The sequence below is a fragment of the Triturus cristatus genome, chromosome 4_1 (genome assembly GCF_964204655.1).
Source record: "Triturus cristatus chromosome 4_1, aTriCri1.1, whole genome shotgun sequence".
In the NCBI taxonomy this organism is placed as follows: domain Eukaryota; kingdom Metazoa; phylum Chordata; class Amphibia; order Caudata; family Salamandridae; genus Triturus; species Triturus cristatus.
In genome coordinates this window covers 191,432,312-191,450,770 of record NC_140585.1, presented here as the reverse complement: position 1 = coordinate 191,450,770, position 18,459 = coordinate 191,432,312, and the positions used below count along the sequence as shown (strand labels likewise).

At 40.1% G+C, this 18,459-nt stretch overlaps 1 protein-coding gene across 2 annotated transcripts in view; it reads left to right on the top strand.

The window, feature by feature from the left end:
- The window catches only part of LOC146853936 (pseudouridylate synthase 1 homolog), an 80,893-nt gene that overhangs the window by 14,127 nt on the left and 48,307 nt on the right, over positions 1 to 18,459 (top strand). Inside the window, exons 2-4 of one of the 2 annotated variants that reach the window (XM_085651845.1) lie at positions 12,661 to 12,775; positions 16,866 to 17,033; positions 17,585 to 17,749. In XM_085651845.1, coding sequence (XP_085507971.1) covers positions 16,908 to 17,033; positions 17,585 to 17,749 — 291 coding nt within the window. In that variant the 5' untranslated portion in view covers positions 12,661 to 12,775; positions 16,866 to 16,907. The remainder of the gene's footprint in view (positions 1 to 12,660; positions 12,776 to 16,865; positions 17,034 to 17,584; positions 17,750 to 18,459) is intronic. The other variant, XM_085651843.1, reaches the window with a different exon arrangement.

Genomic DNA, 18,459 nt, shown 5'->3' with positions numbered 1-18,459 from the left:
CCGACATGTATTTCAGTCATTAATAAGGTTGATTAATTATTTCCACATCACTCCAAACTATTAGTACGATTATAATTAATTAATTAATCTCATTAATAAAACAACGTGCAAAATGGGGTGGGTATACAACATTTTGCATAACCCGCTCCAGCAATCCCCCCTTTGGTGATTTTATCACCACCACACCCAAAATTTTGTTCTGTCTTTACGAAATCTTTAAAATGTTTTCTTGCTCTTAATCATAATTCAGTTTCACCTACGTCTTCTCTTTTTACTGATTCATACATACTCTCCTTCCACTCCTCCAATTCTATTTCTTCAATTTCTCTTTCTTGTTTCTCATCTTTTCTTTTTGAATTTTCTCTTTTTATTCTTTTCTTATTTTTCTTGTTTCTACAGCACATACAACATAATCTTATCATTAAAACTATGCAGATTACACATGTTAATGGAAACAAAATGTTACCTATAAGAGTACTACCTATTTTTACTAAGAAATTCTTAATAGCAGCTATTTTCTTTCCAATTCTATCCCAAACACCTTCAACCTCCAGTGGTGCAAGTTCATCATGCAATTCAGTAATATTCTTAATATAAGTTTTCAGATCTTTGCTTTCATCAGGAATGTAAGTACAACAATGATGAACTTTCAGCATTCCACAGACTCCCCCCTCTTTTGCCAATAAAATATCAAGGGCAAGTTGATTTTGCATTACCATAGCACGCATGGCAACCATCTCAGTGTTAACCAATAAAAATCCTCCAGCGGTGCTTGTTGACAAGCGATCCACTACTGTTGATAATTTTCTAATTTGTTTGCATTCAGAGTTATTCCCACTGCTGGTATCAATGCCTGAAAAATGTCACCTACAATTTCTGCCCAAGATTCTCTCTTGGTTCTAGCTAAATGATTACTTAAGCTATGTACACCATCTTCTCCTCTATCCATATGAAAGATTTTCCGAAAGACCAGGCCTACATAACATGTGCCATACCAATGGTCTGGCAAACGATAATATACCCTGTTCCCACAAATAAAATATAATCCAGGAAAGACTGGATCTCTTCCACCTTTGAATCCCCATCCACCCATGATTCGATATGTATCATAGCACTCACTATTACCTAGAAAATTATTATCATACGCAGTTTCATTCCTTCGAATGCAAAATTTTCGTTTCTGAGGCCAATCTAAAGCTATAGTTGGACTAGCTTCTCCTTTCAAATGTTTTTCTTTCTCTATATCCCAGATTGTTTTCTCCACTTTCCCTTCTGCTGCCTTTCCTTGCATTTTCAATCTCCTTTCCTCAACAATGTCTAGGAATGTCTTTTCCTCCTTCTTCAAACTGCATGTTAAATTGTTTCTAAAAATGTACTCTAATGTTAGTTCCTTAGTTTCTAAAAAGAATTCACCTAATACCTTAGCAGGTTTTACTTTGTTCAATTTATTATAAGAAGGCACTTGCGCAAAAATGTTATCTACATCTGAAAAATAATATTCTAATTTCCCTGTCTCATACAACAAACTAGCTATTACACTACATGTTATACCATACGTTGCCGGAAGGTGATGATATGTCACTCCCTCAGAAACAGATGCAGGTAACTGCATACATACGTAGCAGTCCCGTACGTCCATTGTCTTTACATATTCATACAATAATTTTGAAAACACATTATTAGAAAAATCTGTTATTGACCTGTCTTTATGCAAATAATTTTTATCTATTCTAGTTGGAACTACTTTTGGAATCTTCCTTATATTAGTTTTATTCTCACTATGTCCTTCTAATGTGTCTATAGTAGCCTTAAAGGAAATGACAAGAGCAAGGATGCTCCATAAAAGCATTAATAATCCTGTACAACAACAACACATTTTACACCATCTTTTCATGAATGTACATCTACCTTTACTACTTTCTATGTTAGTCATCTTGTTAAAATGGACCGTGTCTTTTGACTTAGCCTCTTTTACTTCACAACTAGTTTTTCTAACCTAAGGTTCTAACACCTATTTGGTTCTACCAGTCTCTATCTTTAATTCAATATCCTGTTTTCTTCATCAATAGTTTTCTTAACTTATTCAGTTTGGCATCTCATCGTTCTTCACTCTCTTCTCATCTTCCAAAAATGGATTTTCCTGAACTTCCGTTTCTTCTTCTCCAATGTCGGACAAGAGAACTCTCAGGATTTCCGATTTTATTTCATCCTCAACCACTTTCAGTACAGTCTCCTCTGGATTTCCTTGACTATCTGCCTCTTCTCCCTGTTCAGACAGAGCCACGTACGTCCATTCTGGTGACTTATACTTCTGGTTAGGTTTCCTTGTTCTTCTACTCTCTTTGTCTTCAGTTAATTCGTCTTCTTTTGATTTTTCTTGACTTGTCACTTCATTCACCTGTTCAGCTCTCGGTGAATTCACTCTTGTCAATCGATATCTCAGTTTCCTTATTTTATTGGGCCAAACATCATCTCTTGCAACCCTTTTTACTTTACTTCCTTTGTCATTCTTTTCATTCCTCCAATATCTCTTTCTTAGAACTCGACCTTCATGTATTTCATTTTCACTCTCTTCAGACTCTGTCTCAACTTGCTTTGTCTTTTCAGCAACTTCTTCTTCCACCACTTGTTTTGTTTTCCCTACTTCTGTCCCTCCTCGGGTCTCCGGCACGCAATCTTCCTGCTGGCTACTTGTCCCTTCACCTAACTGGATGTTGCAGTTCCCTACACCTCCTCGGGGGTCTTCCACAGAAATCTGTCCCTCTCTCTCTGTACCTGTCCCTTGTTCACTTAGATTTGTTATTTCAGGTGGAATTTCTCTCAGTCTCTCATCTGGTACTTCCTTTTCACGAATTTCTTTTGTTGCGTCTTCAGTACTTTTTCCTCTTTTCTTCCTGTGTTCCTTCTTGGAACCCTGCGCTTCTTGCTCATTTCCAGAATCGCTGGATTCGGAAATCTGCAATCTTCTTCTCAGAGCGATACTTCTGGGGACTAAAGCTGATCTTTGTTCTGTTTCCCCCCTTTCAGAGTTTCCTTGTGTCTTTGACCCTTCGTCATCTGATTCAGTGCTTGATTCTGATTCATCAAAGTATTCTTTTCCTGTGCTGTCCACCGGATTTGGAATTCTCAATGTATGACTGGCATGAATCCAGTTTTTCAGTCCAGCACACTTCACAGCTGTGGTCGTGGTCAAAATGACTTGTCGTGGTTTTCCCCACCTTGGAACCAGACAATTTCTTCTTCTGTGGACTTTTATCCTTACCCAATCACCTGGGCTCAGATCATGGGCTTGCTTCTTTTCAAGTGTGGTGGCATCTGGTCCAACCTGATGAAACACAGAATGAACTGCGTCAGCCAGAGGCCTTTACAGTATTCCAACACCATGTCATCAGAAATATTCATCAGCTTGTTGACTGGTATAAACACATGTCTCATTGCACGTCCCATGATTATTTCATGAGGACTCAATCCTGTAGTTCTGTCTGGAATGGCCCTTAATGTCATGAGTACTAGAGGCAAGACATGAGGCCATTTCATACCTGTAGCCAAACACATTTTCCCTATTCTATTTTTAATAGTACCATTCATCTGCTCAACCACACCAGAAGCTTCTGGTCGGTAGGCATAATGTAGTTTTTGTTGTACATTCAATGCTTCACAAATTAATCCTACAATATCATTATGGAAATGTCCTCCTCGGTCTGACTCAATTGTCACTGGGAACCCAAACCTGGGGATGAATTCTCTCAACAGTAGCTTGGCTACTGTCAACCCATCATTTCTTCTTGTTGGGAATGCTTCCACCCACCTGGAGAATAGGCAGACCACTACCAAAACATACCTCAGTCTGTTACAGGGAGGCATCTCAATGAAATCTACTTGCATTCTGGTGAAAGGCCCTCCTTCTCGACCTATTGTTCCCAGACTCACTACTGTCTTCCTTCCAGGATTGTACTGCTGACATATTAAGCATCTCTGACAAAGACTTTCTGCCACAAGTCTGAATTTTGCATTGTACCGGGTCTGCTTAAATGACCTGATCATGGCATCTCTCCCAATATGTCCCTGACCATGATACATCCGTGCCATGGTAGACATCATGCTATCAGGCATAACTGGTCTTCCATCTCGATAGACCCACACATGAGCCTTTTCCCTTGGGGCACATCCTGCTTTTACCCACTGTCTCATTTCTTCATCTCCTGCCTCATCCTACAATTGTTTTACCTCTTCCCAAGTTCCCACAATGTTAGTGAACATCAATGAGCAAGAAGACATTTCTCTTTCGTTAGCCCGATTGACCGAATTCTGATTTCGTGCTCAATACTGCGCCATGTCATTTGCATACCTATTCCCAGTGGCAATATAATCACCACCTTGACTATGTGCAGCACATTTTACAACAGCCAATTGTTTAGGCAGCTGTATCGCCTCAAGCAATTTTCCAACCACTTCTGCATTCTTAATGGGAGTTCCACTCGAGGTCAGGAAACCTCTTTGTAGCCATAGTTGGCCGAAGTCGTGGACGACTCCAAAGCCATACTGGCTGTCAGTTATCACAGTCACTCTCACACTTTTTCCAATCTTGCATGCTCTAGTCAAAGCCACTAGTTCAGCTACCTGGGCTGATTTCACTCCTTTCAAATATGATGCTTCAATTACTGCTGCGACTGTGCATACTGCATACGCTGCACTCGGCACTCCTTCATCTGTTCTCAAACATGACCCATCAACGAACATCACAAAATCACTTTCTAGCAAAGGTACATCCTTTATGTCTGGTCGTGGTTTTGTACAAAAATCAAGTACATCCAGACAATCATGATCCACTTCATCTCTTACTTCCACAATCTCAGCATCAGGCAACAAAGTTGCAGGATTCACATTCACACATCTTGCAAGACTCACATTAGTTGCACCTAATATGACCTTCTCATACTTAGTCAGCCGACTGTGTGTCATATACTGAGTACGACTCCTTGCCAACAGAATCGCTACATCATGAGGTACAAACACTTTCAATGGATATCCCATCACAATTCCTTCACTCTGCTCCAAACTCCGACATGTTGCAGCCACCGCTTTCAAACATCCAGGTAAACCTACAGCTACTGGTTCTAGCATCGATGAAAAATATGCAATTGGTCTTCTCATTTTTCCATGTTTCTGGGTCAACACCGAAAGTGCACATCCATTCCTCTCACTGCACTACAACTCTAATTCTTTTTCATAGTCAGGCATGCCTAATGCAGGTGCTCCACACAAACCATCTCTCAATTGTCTAAATGCTGCCAATTATTCTCTGTTTAATTCAAGGGGATCTTTTACATCACTTTTCGTTATTCGCACCAAAGGCTTTGCGATCAAGGAAAAGTTACCAATCCACTGACGGCAGTACCCTACCATTCCCAAAAACATTCTCACTTCTCTTTGAGTCATGGGAGCTCTCATTCCTTTTATTATTCTGATTCTGTCTATGGTTATTTTCCTTAGTCCTTTCTCAATGTTGTGTCCCAGATACTGCACTTCCTTTTTACAAAACTGTAGTTTTGTGGGTGACACTTTAAGTCCTCCATCTGCCAAATGATTCAGCAAGGCTATTGTATCTACCTCACAGGCTTCACGTGTTTTTGACGCTACTAAAAGGTTATCCATATATTGAACCAATACAGAGCTTTCTGGCATTTCTAGACTCTCCAAAGACTTCTTTAATAACTGATTAAATATGGAGGGGCTCTCTTTATACCCCTGTGGGATTCGGCACCATGCCAAAATACGCTCACCAAAACGAAATGCAAAAATTTGCTGACTGTCATAGTGCAATGGGATGGAAAAGAAAGCATGGCACAGATCAATTACTGTGTACCATTCTGCATCATGGGGAATCTGATATAAAATCACTGATGGATTTGGTACAATGGGACAACATAATACCACAATTTTATTCACCTTTCTCAAATCTTGCACTATCCTGAATTTCCCATTAGGCTTTTTCAGTCCCATTATCGGTGAATTACATGGACTACTCATTAGTTATCTCAAGATTCCTTGTCTGATCATTTTCTCTATTATAGGAGTTACACCTTCAATTATTTCAGGTGTCAATCTATACTGTGGAACATTTGGATATGTTACTCCTTCTTTGGGATTCTGGTTCCGATTTTATAATTCGCATTGTTTCTCTCATTGGGGCACTTGGAGTTAACATTTCTGGTTCTGATCGATACGGTGGTGGATTTTTATAAAACATATAATCAAGAACATCATCCTCAGACTCATTCGCTCCATACCCTCTCGATTCTAAATTATGCCTCTTTTCTACACACTTTCGACCTTCATTCTCTCCTACAGTTCTTACAGGGAACACACACTCAGTCATGCTCGCATCTCGCCATCTTTTCATTCGATCGCTATGCGTTTCGTGTCCGTATGGTCTTCCAAACCAGTACCTATATCCTCTACCACTTCTTTGTCTTTCTCGTTCATACATTTCGTCTTCCCATTCTGTCAAAGCCTCAAATTGTGTCGGTCTAGGTCTTGGTTCCAAATTCATCATCTTTTCCCGTAAATTTCTTAAAACAGCCAACTTAAATGAACCATGCTCTGGAAAAGCCAGTCGTCCTTGGTGTATCTCACCCAGTTATCTCACCAAATACAAGTATGATACCCATATTTCGCAATCATAAAGGATGCAGGGGTTTTCGGTGGAGGAAGTAACTGTCCTTCCCTAGTCTTGAATGGTTTGTCTTTCTTAAACCACTTCTTAATTCTCCCTAACCAGGTTTTCTTCTCCTTCTCTGGTGGGTCGTAATACATTTTCTTGTCTTTCGCGCAACGCTAGTCCCTCTTTACAACTGTACCGCTAATCTATCCAATCACAGCGCGACTTCACACTAACGCACCTATTCAGAGCGTCCATGTCACTGTCACAGTCCTCGAATCCTAGCGCGACTCTCACTAACGCACCAAAAAGGAGCGTCTACGTCACCCTGTTTCTTCTCTAATCCTAGCGCGGCGTACACTAACGCACCAATCCGGGGCGTTTCACAGTTCTGACCGACTGTCCAATCCCAGCGCGGTCGTTCTGACGTCAGCAGCCGCTACGGCAGCTCCTGCTTCTGTCTACCCCTCCTTTACAAATCCGCTCAGTAAGTTTTTGTTTCAATTTCTACACTTCTGTTAGTAACAACATAAAAACATCTCCATTGTCCGCTTCGCTAACCAAAGAATAGCAATAGACCTTTCTCACGAGAATTCCGTCTTTCCCGAGAGCAGCGCTTACCTCTGCCCTTCTACGGAATCGTTACTTCCGTTGATAAAGTAGCACATCCCTCTACTTCACCCTTCTAACAAGCGTTAGCTAACAGTTTCTCTAGTATTTAAGACACATAGTTGGAGACCCAATGCTCCTGAGAAATAAACCTAGAGCTTCGCAATCAACCCAAATGCCTTTGCATTCACACTCGTTCACACAAGAAAAATTTAGTACATTCACACAGAATCCTGTCTTTCCCGAGAACAGCGAACAGTCTCTCCTGCTACAGAATTATGTCATGCGTTAACAAAGCAGCGCTTACCTTTCCTTTGTCCTTCTAACAAGCTCAGAGAGTACCTATTACCTTTCCAGTGATAAGCGTTATCGGAATGCCAGTTGGATCCCTGGTACCTAAGACCAGAACTTCACAGGTAACCTTCGCTATCATTCACACTTCTCTCACACAATAAATGTCTCTAAATGCAACACACGACGATGCTACCGAATCGAACCCAGACAATGCGCCGTGCAACTTCACTTGTCACACGTTTCCCCTGTGTACCTACAGGGCAACAACAATTCCGTCTTTCCCGAGAGCAGCGCTTACCTCTGCTCTACTACGGAACCATTACAAACTTCCGACTTCCTACATCCCAGAAGCCGTGCAAACAACATTAAACTCAACGTAACTCAACATAGAGTGTTAGTACATAAATCAATACCAATCAATAACCAAAATCAATTAGCGATGTACAAGCAATAATCACTAAACCAAACAATAACTAACCATCATTCTGCTACCAGAAAAACTGATGCAGTGCGGAATGCAAAATCCCTCCCTACTGTCACGGACTAAAAGATCTCACACACGCACACTAGCCATACATTCGCTGGTGGGGCCCATAAGACCAACATACACTCACCATCAGTCCGTGCGAGAGGCGATTATCCTTCCAAGCGCTGAATAATGAGGGAGGAAGATACCACTTTACCCTAATGAGCAGCAAACCTACAAACCTTTCTTATACTCATTAGGCCCAGGATTTCACATTTGGTATTTCCCTCATAACCGGGACGGATCTGTTAGTTGTAGATTTAAGTGAATTTCTAATACTCTAATTAACCTTTCCATTAACACATTTCAATGAATAAACAACCCAACTCATTTCTGTAGATGTTCAAATCCAAATTTACATTAATATTGCAGATTAAATCATTCATTTGATCAAGTTGCCATTCATATTTACCTATTCTGGCTAAAGTCGTCCTCCATGTCAAATCTGGAAGTCTCGCAAATCTATGCCCATCAATTTTAAGCAGGTTAAGTTCATCAGGATCTTGGGCATTAATTCAGTCCGTCAAAGATTCAGGCTAACAGCTGTCCTGCAGTGTCACCGTCCTCTCCGTCAGCATATCATCAGGAAATCGAAGGAGCGACTCTCGACCTCTCTATTCTATGGGGTTTTATAACAATTTCAATAACAAAATGTAACAAAATTGAGTTTTAAATTGTTCTGATTGGCTGATCAGGGGTCAACCTCTCCGTTCCCATAAGGTTTTTGTCTATGGTGTCAGCATACTTGCTGGTTCCGGTTCTTTAATAAAGTCTTTTGTCTGTAGCGTTGGCACCATTCCCAGTGGCCTTGATAAGTACAGCTTGCCTGGGGTCAAGACGGGGCCATTGTTGCTCATCTTAGCGCAGGCGCACTTCATCCAAGCCTGGTTCAGCGTTGGCAGTCGGGTTAGGCACCAAAAGCAGCCATCATTCGATAGGCCAGAATAGTCAACTTAACCAAAGAAACACAAAAACGTAATTAATACATAGAAATGACTAATTAAATGATATTCCCTCGCTAATACCCATATGTGTGTGTATTTATCTAGCCAAAAGCAACACTCAATGCGGTTTATACTTACTAAATAAAGCACGAATCACAATTACATCACTAAAGCAATATATATCATGCGATGTTCTAATTATCTATCATTAATATGCGTACGAAATTTAGTTTACGTAATTAATTAGGCCATGCAGATGCAAATTCCACGTGTATTTCAGTCATTAATAAGGTTGAATAATTATTTCCACATCACTCCAAACCATTAGTACGATTATAATTAATTAATTAATCTCATTAATAAAACGACATGCAAAATGGGGTGGGTATACAACATTTTGCAAAACCCGCTCCAGCAGCAGTCCTTCTGAGAGAGGTTCAGTTCAAGATCAAGAAGTGTCAGGGGCCGAATTCATATTCTCCAAAGTGCCTTTGAAGTGGAGGTGACACCAAAGGCGGGCCTCTGGAGTGCATCCAATTAGTACAGCCTTAGGATTTTTGGGGCCCTGGGCAGAGAATACTGTACTGGCCCCCCATGAACATAAGTCAAATCGTTTTTCATTGCTAATCATTTTAATTTAATAGATTGTTAACAAATACAACAAGTACAATTTAACTATACAAGTGCACCTATAATAGAGTAATGTATAATGACACTTCTTCACAAAAAGGGAACTTTCCTTGCTTTCTGTCCTGCAAATGAATTTATTAATTCACTGTAATCAAGAGTTCATCCAACTTCATATTAAACTGATATCAGTGCCAAGCCGATCCTGGGCCATTGAAGAGTGCAAGTAATTCTGTGAGAAATCTGGATCCGTTTTCAATGTCCCCCCTTCTTTTTGTTTACTCTTTGACTACTAAGTGATGGTTTTCTGACTCTGATTGTGCCCTGTGCTCTGCTAACCAGACCCAGGCCCTGTGCTGTGATTAAAAAATACATGGTAATTAGGTCTAATTACAATTGGTACTGACAACCCCTCGTAAGTCCCTAGTAGATAAGGCAAAGGGGATTCAAACTACCTATAAGTCCCTAGTATATGATAGAGCAGGGAGGTTTAGAGGCCCAGTAGATTTCCTGCACTGGTGTGTGCACTGCTGTAGTACCTGCTGTCATTTTAAAAGCAGCTCTGCTTTGCAGGCTGTCTTTAGAATTACATTATATACAAATCTGTCTTTGGAATTAAAAGTACTTCCAAAGTAGTAATCTACCTTAATTTTACTTATGTCAGCCCTAAGGTCTCACCTAGGTACCCCAGGAGTAACGTGCCAGGTAACTATAGGCAGAGACATTATGAAATATGTTTAAAAGCCCGGGTGAGGGAACAACTGTCCAATTAGTTTTCCCCATTGTAGGTTACTAGCTCAATATGCAAAAATTGGAATATTTCATATAAAAATTGACAGGAGCGAGGTAAAATGCCATTCAAGGACTTCAAATGATAGTTATGATAAATCAACTTGCCACTGTTAGATTTATAACTATCACAGAAAATAATTTATTACATTTTGTTTTCTGTAAGCTAAAATCCAGCCTTCCAGCTGTCCTCTCCCGATTGGCTAGTTTCTGCCATGCTGAGCCAAGCTGTCTTAATGAGGTTTGAGGTGATCTGCTGGATAGATAAAGGATTTCCTGTGGTTGGAGATCTGCAGCTGCACAAGCAAAAGGCAGGATTAGGGAGGGGTGGCCAAACTGATCTTCAAAGGGAGAATGACAATTTAGGACAGTACAGGCTCACTCCCCCATCCAGCAACATCAGCCACACAGGAGCCCATGTAATTAGATTAGGGAGAGGAGTGTTAGGGAATCTTAGTCACGCCAGTGGGTTGGCTTAGCCTGATCTAACCTCCAAGGAGAGAATTCCTCCATGTTAAATTTTGAAAGAATATTGCTTTCTGGGACAAGTAGTAGATATGTAGTGGTCATACACTTGGGTGGTACCCTGCATCCCATTGGTCAAGGGTGCCCCCTGCTTGATGCCCAGGAACACAGCATAAATATGGAACAGTTGTGAAGCAACTCAGATCTGCTTCCTGAAACTTCAAGAAGAAGGACTGACCTGCTGGAAACCTGATCAGCACCGCAAAGATCTGCACTGTGAAGGACTGCACCTGCTGCACATTCTGGGACTACAGCCCTAAGGACTTTGCCTTGCTTCAAGAAGGATTAAGAAGTGAACTCCCTGTAAGCTACAGGTTAACTGAGCCCACCTGCATCACCTCCACCAAGAAGTCCGCATCATGGAGTGCGTCCAGTGGACTTTTAAGAATTTGGCCAGGTGCATTGTAGTCCCAACATCCTATGGACCATCTCTGAACTTCTAGACATCTGAATTGGTGTTGTCGACACGTTGAACCCTCATGGAGACCTTCTGGAAGAAGATCCAGAAGTTTTGGAACTTTTTGGTACAAAGTTCCATAAGGTGACCAACTCAACGTCGCGAGTCAAGCCGGCGACTTTCAACTGCGACCCGGTCTGGATATCGGGTTTGTCCCCCTGAAAGCTTCAGACTTCCAGGATTTCACCGAGGCCTTGCAGAAAACCAAGCCGCTGATGTCGAAGCGAATCCGGCCTGAAGAGGAGCCTCGCTTGACGTCCAGTGAAAAAGCTTCAGAAAAACTACTAAGTTCAAAGGCAATATTTTTACTGAGTACTCCCGCTTAGTGTATCGGATCGCCATCAGATTGGCCTCAAACTTTCACTTTGTTCCGGTCAAGCGCGACCAGATGTTCCAATTTGGCGCTATAGATTTCTTAAGCACTAGAAAGTGTTTATTCTTTCAAAATTCATATCTCCGGTTCCCTACATTGGATTTTTGCCATTTTGGTGTCTGTTCATAAAAATATAATCTATTTTTTATAAATTGGTGATGGACTTCTATTGTGTTTTGTGTCTTACTTATTTAAAGTATTGGTGTTTTTATATGCTTTACACAAGGTTTAACTAGGGAATAATTTATTGAGACCTTGACTGAATCTTTTAATGTGTTTGTGTCCTTATTACTAGTGGCAAGGCCCTGCTAATCACTACTAATAACCAATTTTCCAACAAACTCTTAACAATTTTCAACTTTCAGAAGGATTGTTCCCCAGAGGTTTCTGTGACAGGAACTGTCAAAAATAGTCTAAGAATGATGTGTAAATTGGGATAAATTTCATACAAGCAGTTGTCATACATGTATTTGATAACAGAGCGAGCAGGTGCAGTACATGCTGCCTCTGTTTCAGGACGGCTTTTCTTGTACAGACTCTGAAAGCTTTTAATTTCTGTGATGAGTTCATCCCCTCCAATGTCTTCTTCAAAATATTTAGCTGCAACTTTCTTACTTTTTCTCGAACTCTCCGGTTTCCAAGGGTTTACCTGATATGACTTGGTGCACAAACCCGTATTTGTCATTAAATGTTACCATTTATTCATGGCGTTCTTCGAGTTTGCTGATTGCCTGATCAACAATGACATTGAAGTATTCAATTTTGAGGTTTTTTTATGCTCCAATTTTTAGATCATCTTCTCCTTCATAATTAAAATGTCGTTTCTTTCTTCTTGTCATCTTCTTAATCTCAAAGGTGGTCTCCACTGCATCATCAGACCTTGAGGCTATCTCAGAGGCTACTTCAGTAGCTTTATCAAATCCTGTGTCACAATACTGTCTCATGTAATCCCCAGTACTTTTCAGCAGAGGTATGGCAACATCTAACTACATGTCAGTACTTTGTATTATTTTGTTAACTTTATTAATTTGGCTTAAAGGTTCATGCCAGATAACAATGGTGATAAGAAATGGAAATGAGTGAACCTTAATCTGTAAACTCTGTGTCTCGGAAAATGTCTGTCCATCAAGATAAGGCACATTCAGAACTTTTACCAATGCTCTGTGAACATCAGGTGCATAGTTGAACTGAACTTTCAGACTCTCAATTCTGGTCTCCCATCTTGTGTATGATGGCCTCATTACAACTGCCGTACTAACACAATAGGTAAGTATGGCCCATCTTTTTGTTGATGCTGCAAACATGTGGTATATTCTCTATAAATACCCAAAGAAAGACAGTTCTGTAGTTGATGACTTCGCTGCATCATATAAGACTGGATTAAGAGAATGACCAGCATAAGGAATGAACATTGCTTTGGGGTTCCTGACAAGCATTCTTTTCTACACACTGGAATGTATTAGCCCCGTTGTCATAACCTTGACCACTTCCAAACACAATGTATCACGTACGCAGCTTTTTTTCCTTCTATGCGCGTTTGAAAACACACACAGACCAATGTAGGGAAGGCAGCAGCCTTTCCTGCGTTGCAGCAGATTACGACAATGACATTGCATCCAGCACACGTTCTGACAGTAATCATGGATGCACTGTGCCCTTACATTACCTGCTACTGTTCTGAAATCTTGGAGCTAGCAGTGGCATTGCCAATGTTTACAGAAACCATAAAAAGCCTCCTGCTTTCTGTGAGACGTATCAGTTTACAGGGCTTCTGAGGTGCAAACACTCCCCTCTGCCTCCTCGCTCCATTGTGCTTTTTTTGCCTCCACAGCTGACTGCACCCATCTCTTTTTCAGTTTAGAGCACTGTGACGTTGCTAGTAAATTTCTCTGAAATTTTCGGGGACATTTTCGGGTCCTCCTAAGTTGCGGGCCCTGTGCAACCGCACAGTTTGCACACCCCTAAGGCCGGCACTGACCCAATCCCTTTCAGCCCAATCCTGTCTGCCAGGCTAACCAAGGGGGGTGTAAATCAGTGCTTTGTGTTTGGACAGGACACTACCTAGTGCCAGCCCCTCGCATTCTTCTCTGCCCGGGAAGTCTCACAAGAATGCATTTGAGTGCTCAGAAAGCAGATGTGTGCTCACTAGGCCTCATAAAATCTACTCGCTCACTCACAATTGCGAGTAATATTTTATCAGGTCGAGCTATTTTTAGCACGTACTAGTCCCATCTGGCGAGTGAATTCAGACTGGAAAGGAGCAGGAGTTCTGTTCATTCAGAAAGTGAATGAGCAATAAAGATACCATAACATTTTGTTTTTTTCTTGACACATTTGCTGTCTGTTCAAGGAAAGAGGTCAAATGTCAGTTTGTCTTTTTACTAACCTCTGCTTGGAAAATGGAGTCTATGTTTCTCTCTCGTACCAGAGTTAGAGGTTTTTGTCAAGTGAGCTGTCTGAAGATGTCAGTTATTTTTCTCTAACACATGACATTTAAATAAATAGTCTGTTAATTAATATTACAATTATTTCAAAATATATCGGGGAATTATAAAAGCAATTTTTTTTGTAATTATGAAGTGTGATGCAAACAAAGAGTTAAATAGGAGCAAAACAAACCAGAAAACGTTACTTGGTGATATGCAAATGACACATATTTGCTTTGCAGAATCTCTATTTCCAAACATTATTGTTTGTACACTTTATAGTTTTATCACTAAATCTGCATGTCAGTGGGAAAGTTTGTGGCCATTTCAATGTAAAAACTGCTGATTACAAATGACAGTGCTTTAAATATGTATTCATTAAAAGTGATAGTTTTTAAACATGATTTGAGAAATATTCCTGCCCCCGCCATGATAATAATGCTGTTAATGAACTAGGAGGCAAGTCAGGGGTCATGTGTATCCTGTGGCTAGATTTGTATTATATATCAAAAAAAGTTTAGTCTATTAAATCAAACAAAAGAGTCTTTTGTACAGCAGGCATGCTGAGCTCGCACATTTGAAGGTGCTCTCATATGTGATACTGAAGAAAATGGCAGCTCAAAGAATTGAAATAGTTGCCCACATTCAGATCATTTGAAATCATTTTATGAGTCAAGAGCATTACAAATGGGTCGAGTAGATTATTTAAGTCACTGGACTTGTAGGTCTAGTAACATTTTAAGATTTTTCGAGGCCTGCTCACCTTCCTGTGTTTGTGGCTGTCACCCAACCCAGACGTGTATTGGAGACAGGCTGTACGGTTCAAAAGAGCTAAGCGCAGAGAAATGTCCACTTTCTAAAAGTGGCATTTCTAAAACAGTAATGTTAAATCCAACTTCATTAGTAAAGAGGAATTATCAAGATCATTCCAAACATATGAAACCTGAAAAAGCTAAATTACAGCTTAAAAGTGTATTAGGGAATTCCCAATGCCAGCCTATGAGCGGAGTAGACCTCACCGTAGTGAAAAACAAAATAGGCTGTTTGTCACTACCAGGACATGTAAAACATAATAGTATATGTCCTACCTTTTACTTACATAGCACCCTCTCCTTTGGATTACCAAGGGCCTTCCTTATGGGTGACTTATATGTAATACAAGGGGAGTTTAAGGCTTGGTAAGTAATTTTAAATGCCAAGTCGAAGTGGCAGTAAACTGCACACACAGGCCCTGCAATAACAGGTCTGGGACAGTTTGAAAGGCTGCTTGTGTGGGTTGCACAATCAGTGCTGCAGGCCCTCTTGCAGCATTTAATTTATAGGCCCCAGGCATATGGTATACCACTTTACAAGGGACTTACAGGTAAATTAAATATACCAACCAGGTGTTAGTCAATCATAGCATATTTATGGAAAGAGAACAAATGCACTTTACCACTGATTAGTAGTTGCGAGGTCTTTGGAGAACAAGTACAAATAAATGGGGGGTGACAGGCAAAAATTAGGGCAAAGACCATCCTAAGGCCATCAGGTCTAACAGAACCAATGAAACATATCCAAGGTTCTTGGCTGCACCATGTCAACTTTGAAATGTGGGCAGATTTTATTCACCGTTAAGAAGTTATTTTTGCCAGGCTGGGTGGTTTTCCTCACAGTGAGACGCATTCTCCTTGAAATATTATCGGTGCCCTACAAAGATTGTTAGACCACTCCACGAAGAGGGATGAAAGACATGAATCATTGCCAGTAGATAATGATTATGGCAGCATACGTAGCCTCCAAAGTGGAGCTATGCTCAGAGCTCCATGCTGGAGTTCATCTAATTCAGCACGATGTAACGATATTTGAGAGCATATTGGGATGAGAAAGACCTTGGAATCTACATTAGCCTCTTGTAAATGTTCTTGCTATTGTTGCTGCTGCCTTTAGATTTACAGTTGCTTTTCTACTCTGTCATTTTACTTGTCCTACTCAAATAGCATCCTTTGTGCTCCGGTCTCCGCGATGCATTGCATTTAATACTTGCGGTTGGTTACTGATCACCTTTGATTACTGTTTTACTCCTCCTTGCAAGCAGTCCTTGCCAAGTATACACTCTGTATATAAAATAAAATGGAACAAGAATCTTTGCTTGCTTTGAGATGGGTATTTGTGCAAAACAGACTGAGAATTACCATCTGTTTTCCTTGTTGTTAAGTTTTACTGCTGTGACGGTCTGGCTTATGTCATGTGTCAAATAACTAATTTGGATCTAGACATCTGGCTTGGTACCCGCAGTCCACCATGCGTCCGTCATATTCGTGTACCTTTTACAATCTTTGAGCCTAAATTCTTTGGGAGGAAGACATGGATGAGCCAAGATGGGCTCAACCTTGGTCATCGAAAATATAAATCCGAACCCATGGAGGTTTATGTCCCTTCCCATAATTGGAGCGCGTTGATATAGGTAGTTTAAAGTCCAGCCTGCAGGATCCTGGAAAGGTGGAGGAGAATGGACTTATGCAGAGGCTGAACTCTGGTCATAAGTTACTGAATGCTCCTGAGATGAGATTTGACCTATCTTGCGTTTCCTGAGTCAAGTAAGAGTACAGTAGAAAGTCACAGTTGTAAATCTATTCTATTTTCTCTTTTTAGGTAGAAGTTTCTTGAGATGAAGTATCGTGGTATGATACCAACATGAAAGAAAAGATGAAGGTAGTTCGCATGTTGAACATCTGGTCATGCCAGAGATGGATACGAGCACATCAGAGCTTGGCACATACATACTCATCTGTTTCGGATGGAGTACAAAGGAGAGCAGTGGTATGTGCACCTAGACTTTAATCATCCATTGCAGTCTACAGATCCCTTCCTCTGCAACAGTGATAGACTCAACATGCCGTTGGCTGTGCTAGTCTTTTGGTGTGATGTGTCTCTTTGAATATTGGTCATTTTGTTCTCAGGAACTGTGGGTTCGTCAATGAATGGCATTCATATCAAAAGATAACATGCCCTTTCAGGAAAAAAATATGAATAACTTAAAATTAAATACTTAATAAATATAATTAAATAAATATTAAATATGCTTCAAATAAAATAATAATCGCTAAGACTTTCAATCAAATTCTCTGGAATTAAATGTTTGCTCGAGAAAATTAGGCTAAACTCCATTTTATAACTTATAATAGGTTCACAAGCGTTATAGCAGTAAAGAATTTCTCTTCAAAGATAAAGCCATGTTTTCCCTTTTAAATGAGTTTTGATTTTTGGGAGCAACAAGGAAACATATTTTTGTGTGCCAAAGAGCAGAAGCATTGAAAAGTGACCTTTTTGTAGCTCTCTAAAAGATATACTCTTGTTGCTCCTTCTTCCAGTCTACACAGAGTGCTGAAGATTTGCTGAAGACAGATGTCCTAGAGCCAGAGAAACAAGATGTATGTTCAGGTGCAGAAGGAAGTGAAATCAAAGAGGTCAAAGTGCCAAAGAGGAAGTATGCCCTCTTGATGGCATATAATGGCAAAGATTATTATGGGATGCAGGTAAAAGGATCTTCCTGTGGGTCTGCCGTTGAGTGACTTCATTTATTTTTCTGCTCATATTGTTGTTCTTTCTTTAAATGTTTTACTTCCTTAATCAGTTATTGGCTGTGTATGATGAAGACGTGCCAGACTTTCAGATAGTGACTGAATACCCCTCTTAGCCTGCTTCTGATTATCCCCAAAATAAACAGCAAATTGTGATCATAACTCCTCTCTCCCTCCCAGCATTCGATCAGGCTTTCATATAAACTCTTCAGTGTGATTATGTCTGCTCTTCCTACAAGCATCCAATACGTTCCTTTCATAAAATTGCTTAGTGTGATAACTCCATCTAATCCCTGGCAGTTCTTATTAAATTCTTAAGATAATTTGCACAGTGCTTCAGAACTCCGTTTTCCCCAACTTTTTTTTTCCCAGGGTCAAAATTTTTAATTGCTTTGTCTAAGCCCCTCGACATATATATATATATATATATATATATATATATATATATATATATATATATATATATATATATATATATATATATATGTACAATTTTAAGAATAAGAATTTAAGAATAAGATTTTTAGGAACAAACCCTAGTGCTCTAAAATAATTATAACTGTCTCTCCAGGCACTGCTTGTACCCTCACATATTACATCACTTATGACATATTGAATGACTACATTGATAATATTTTTAATGACATCTGAATTGACATAAGTCA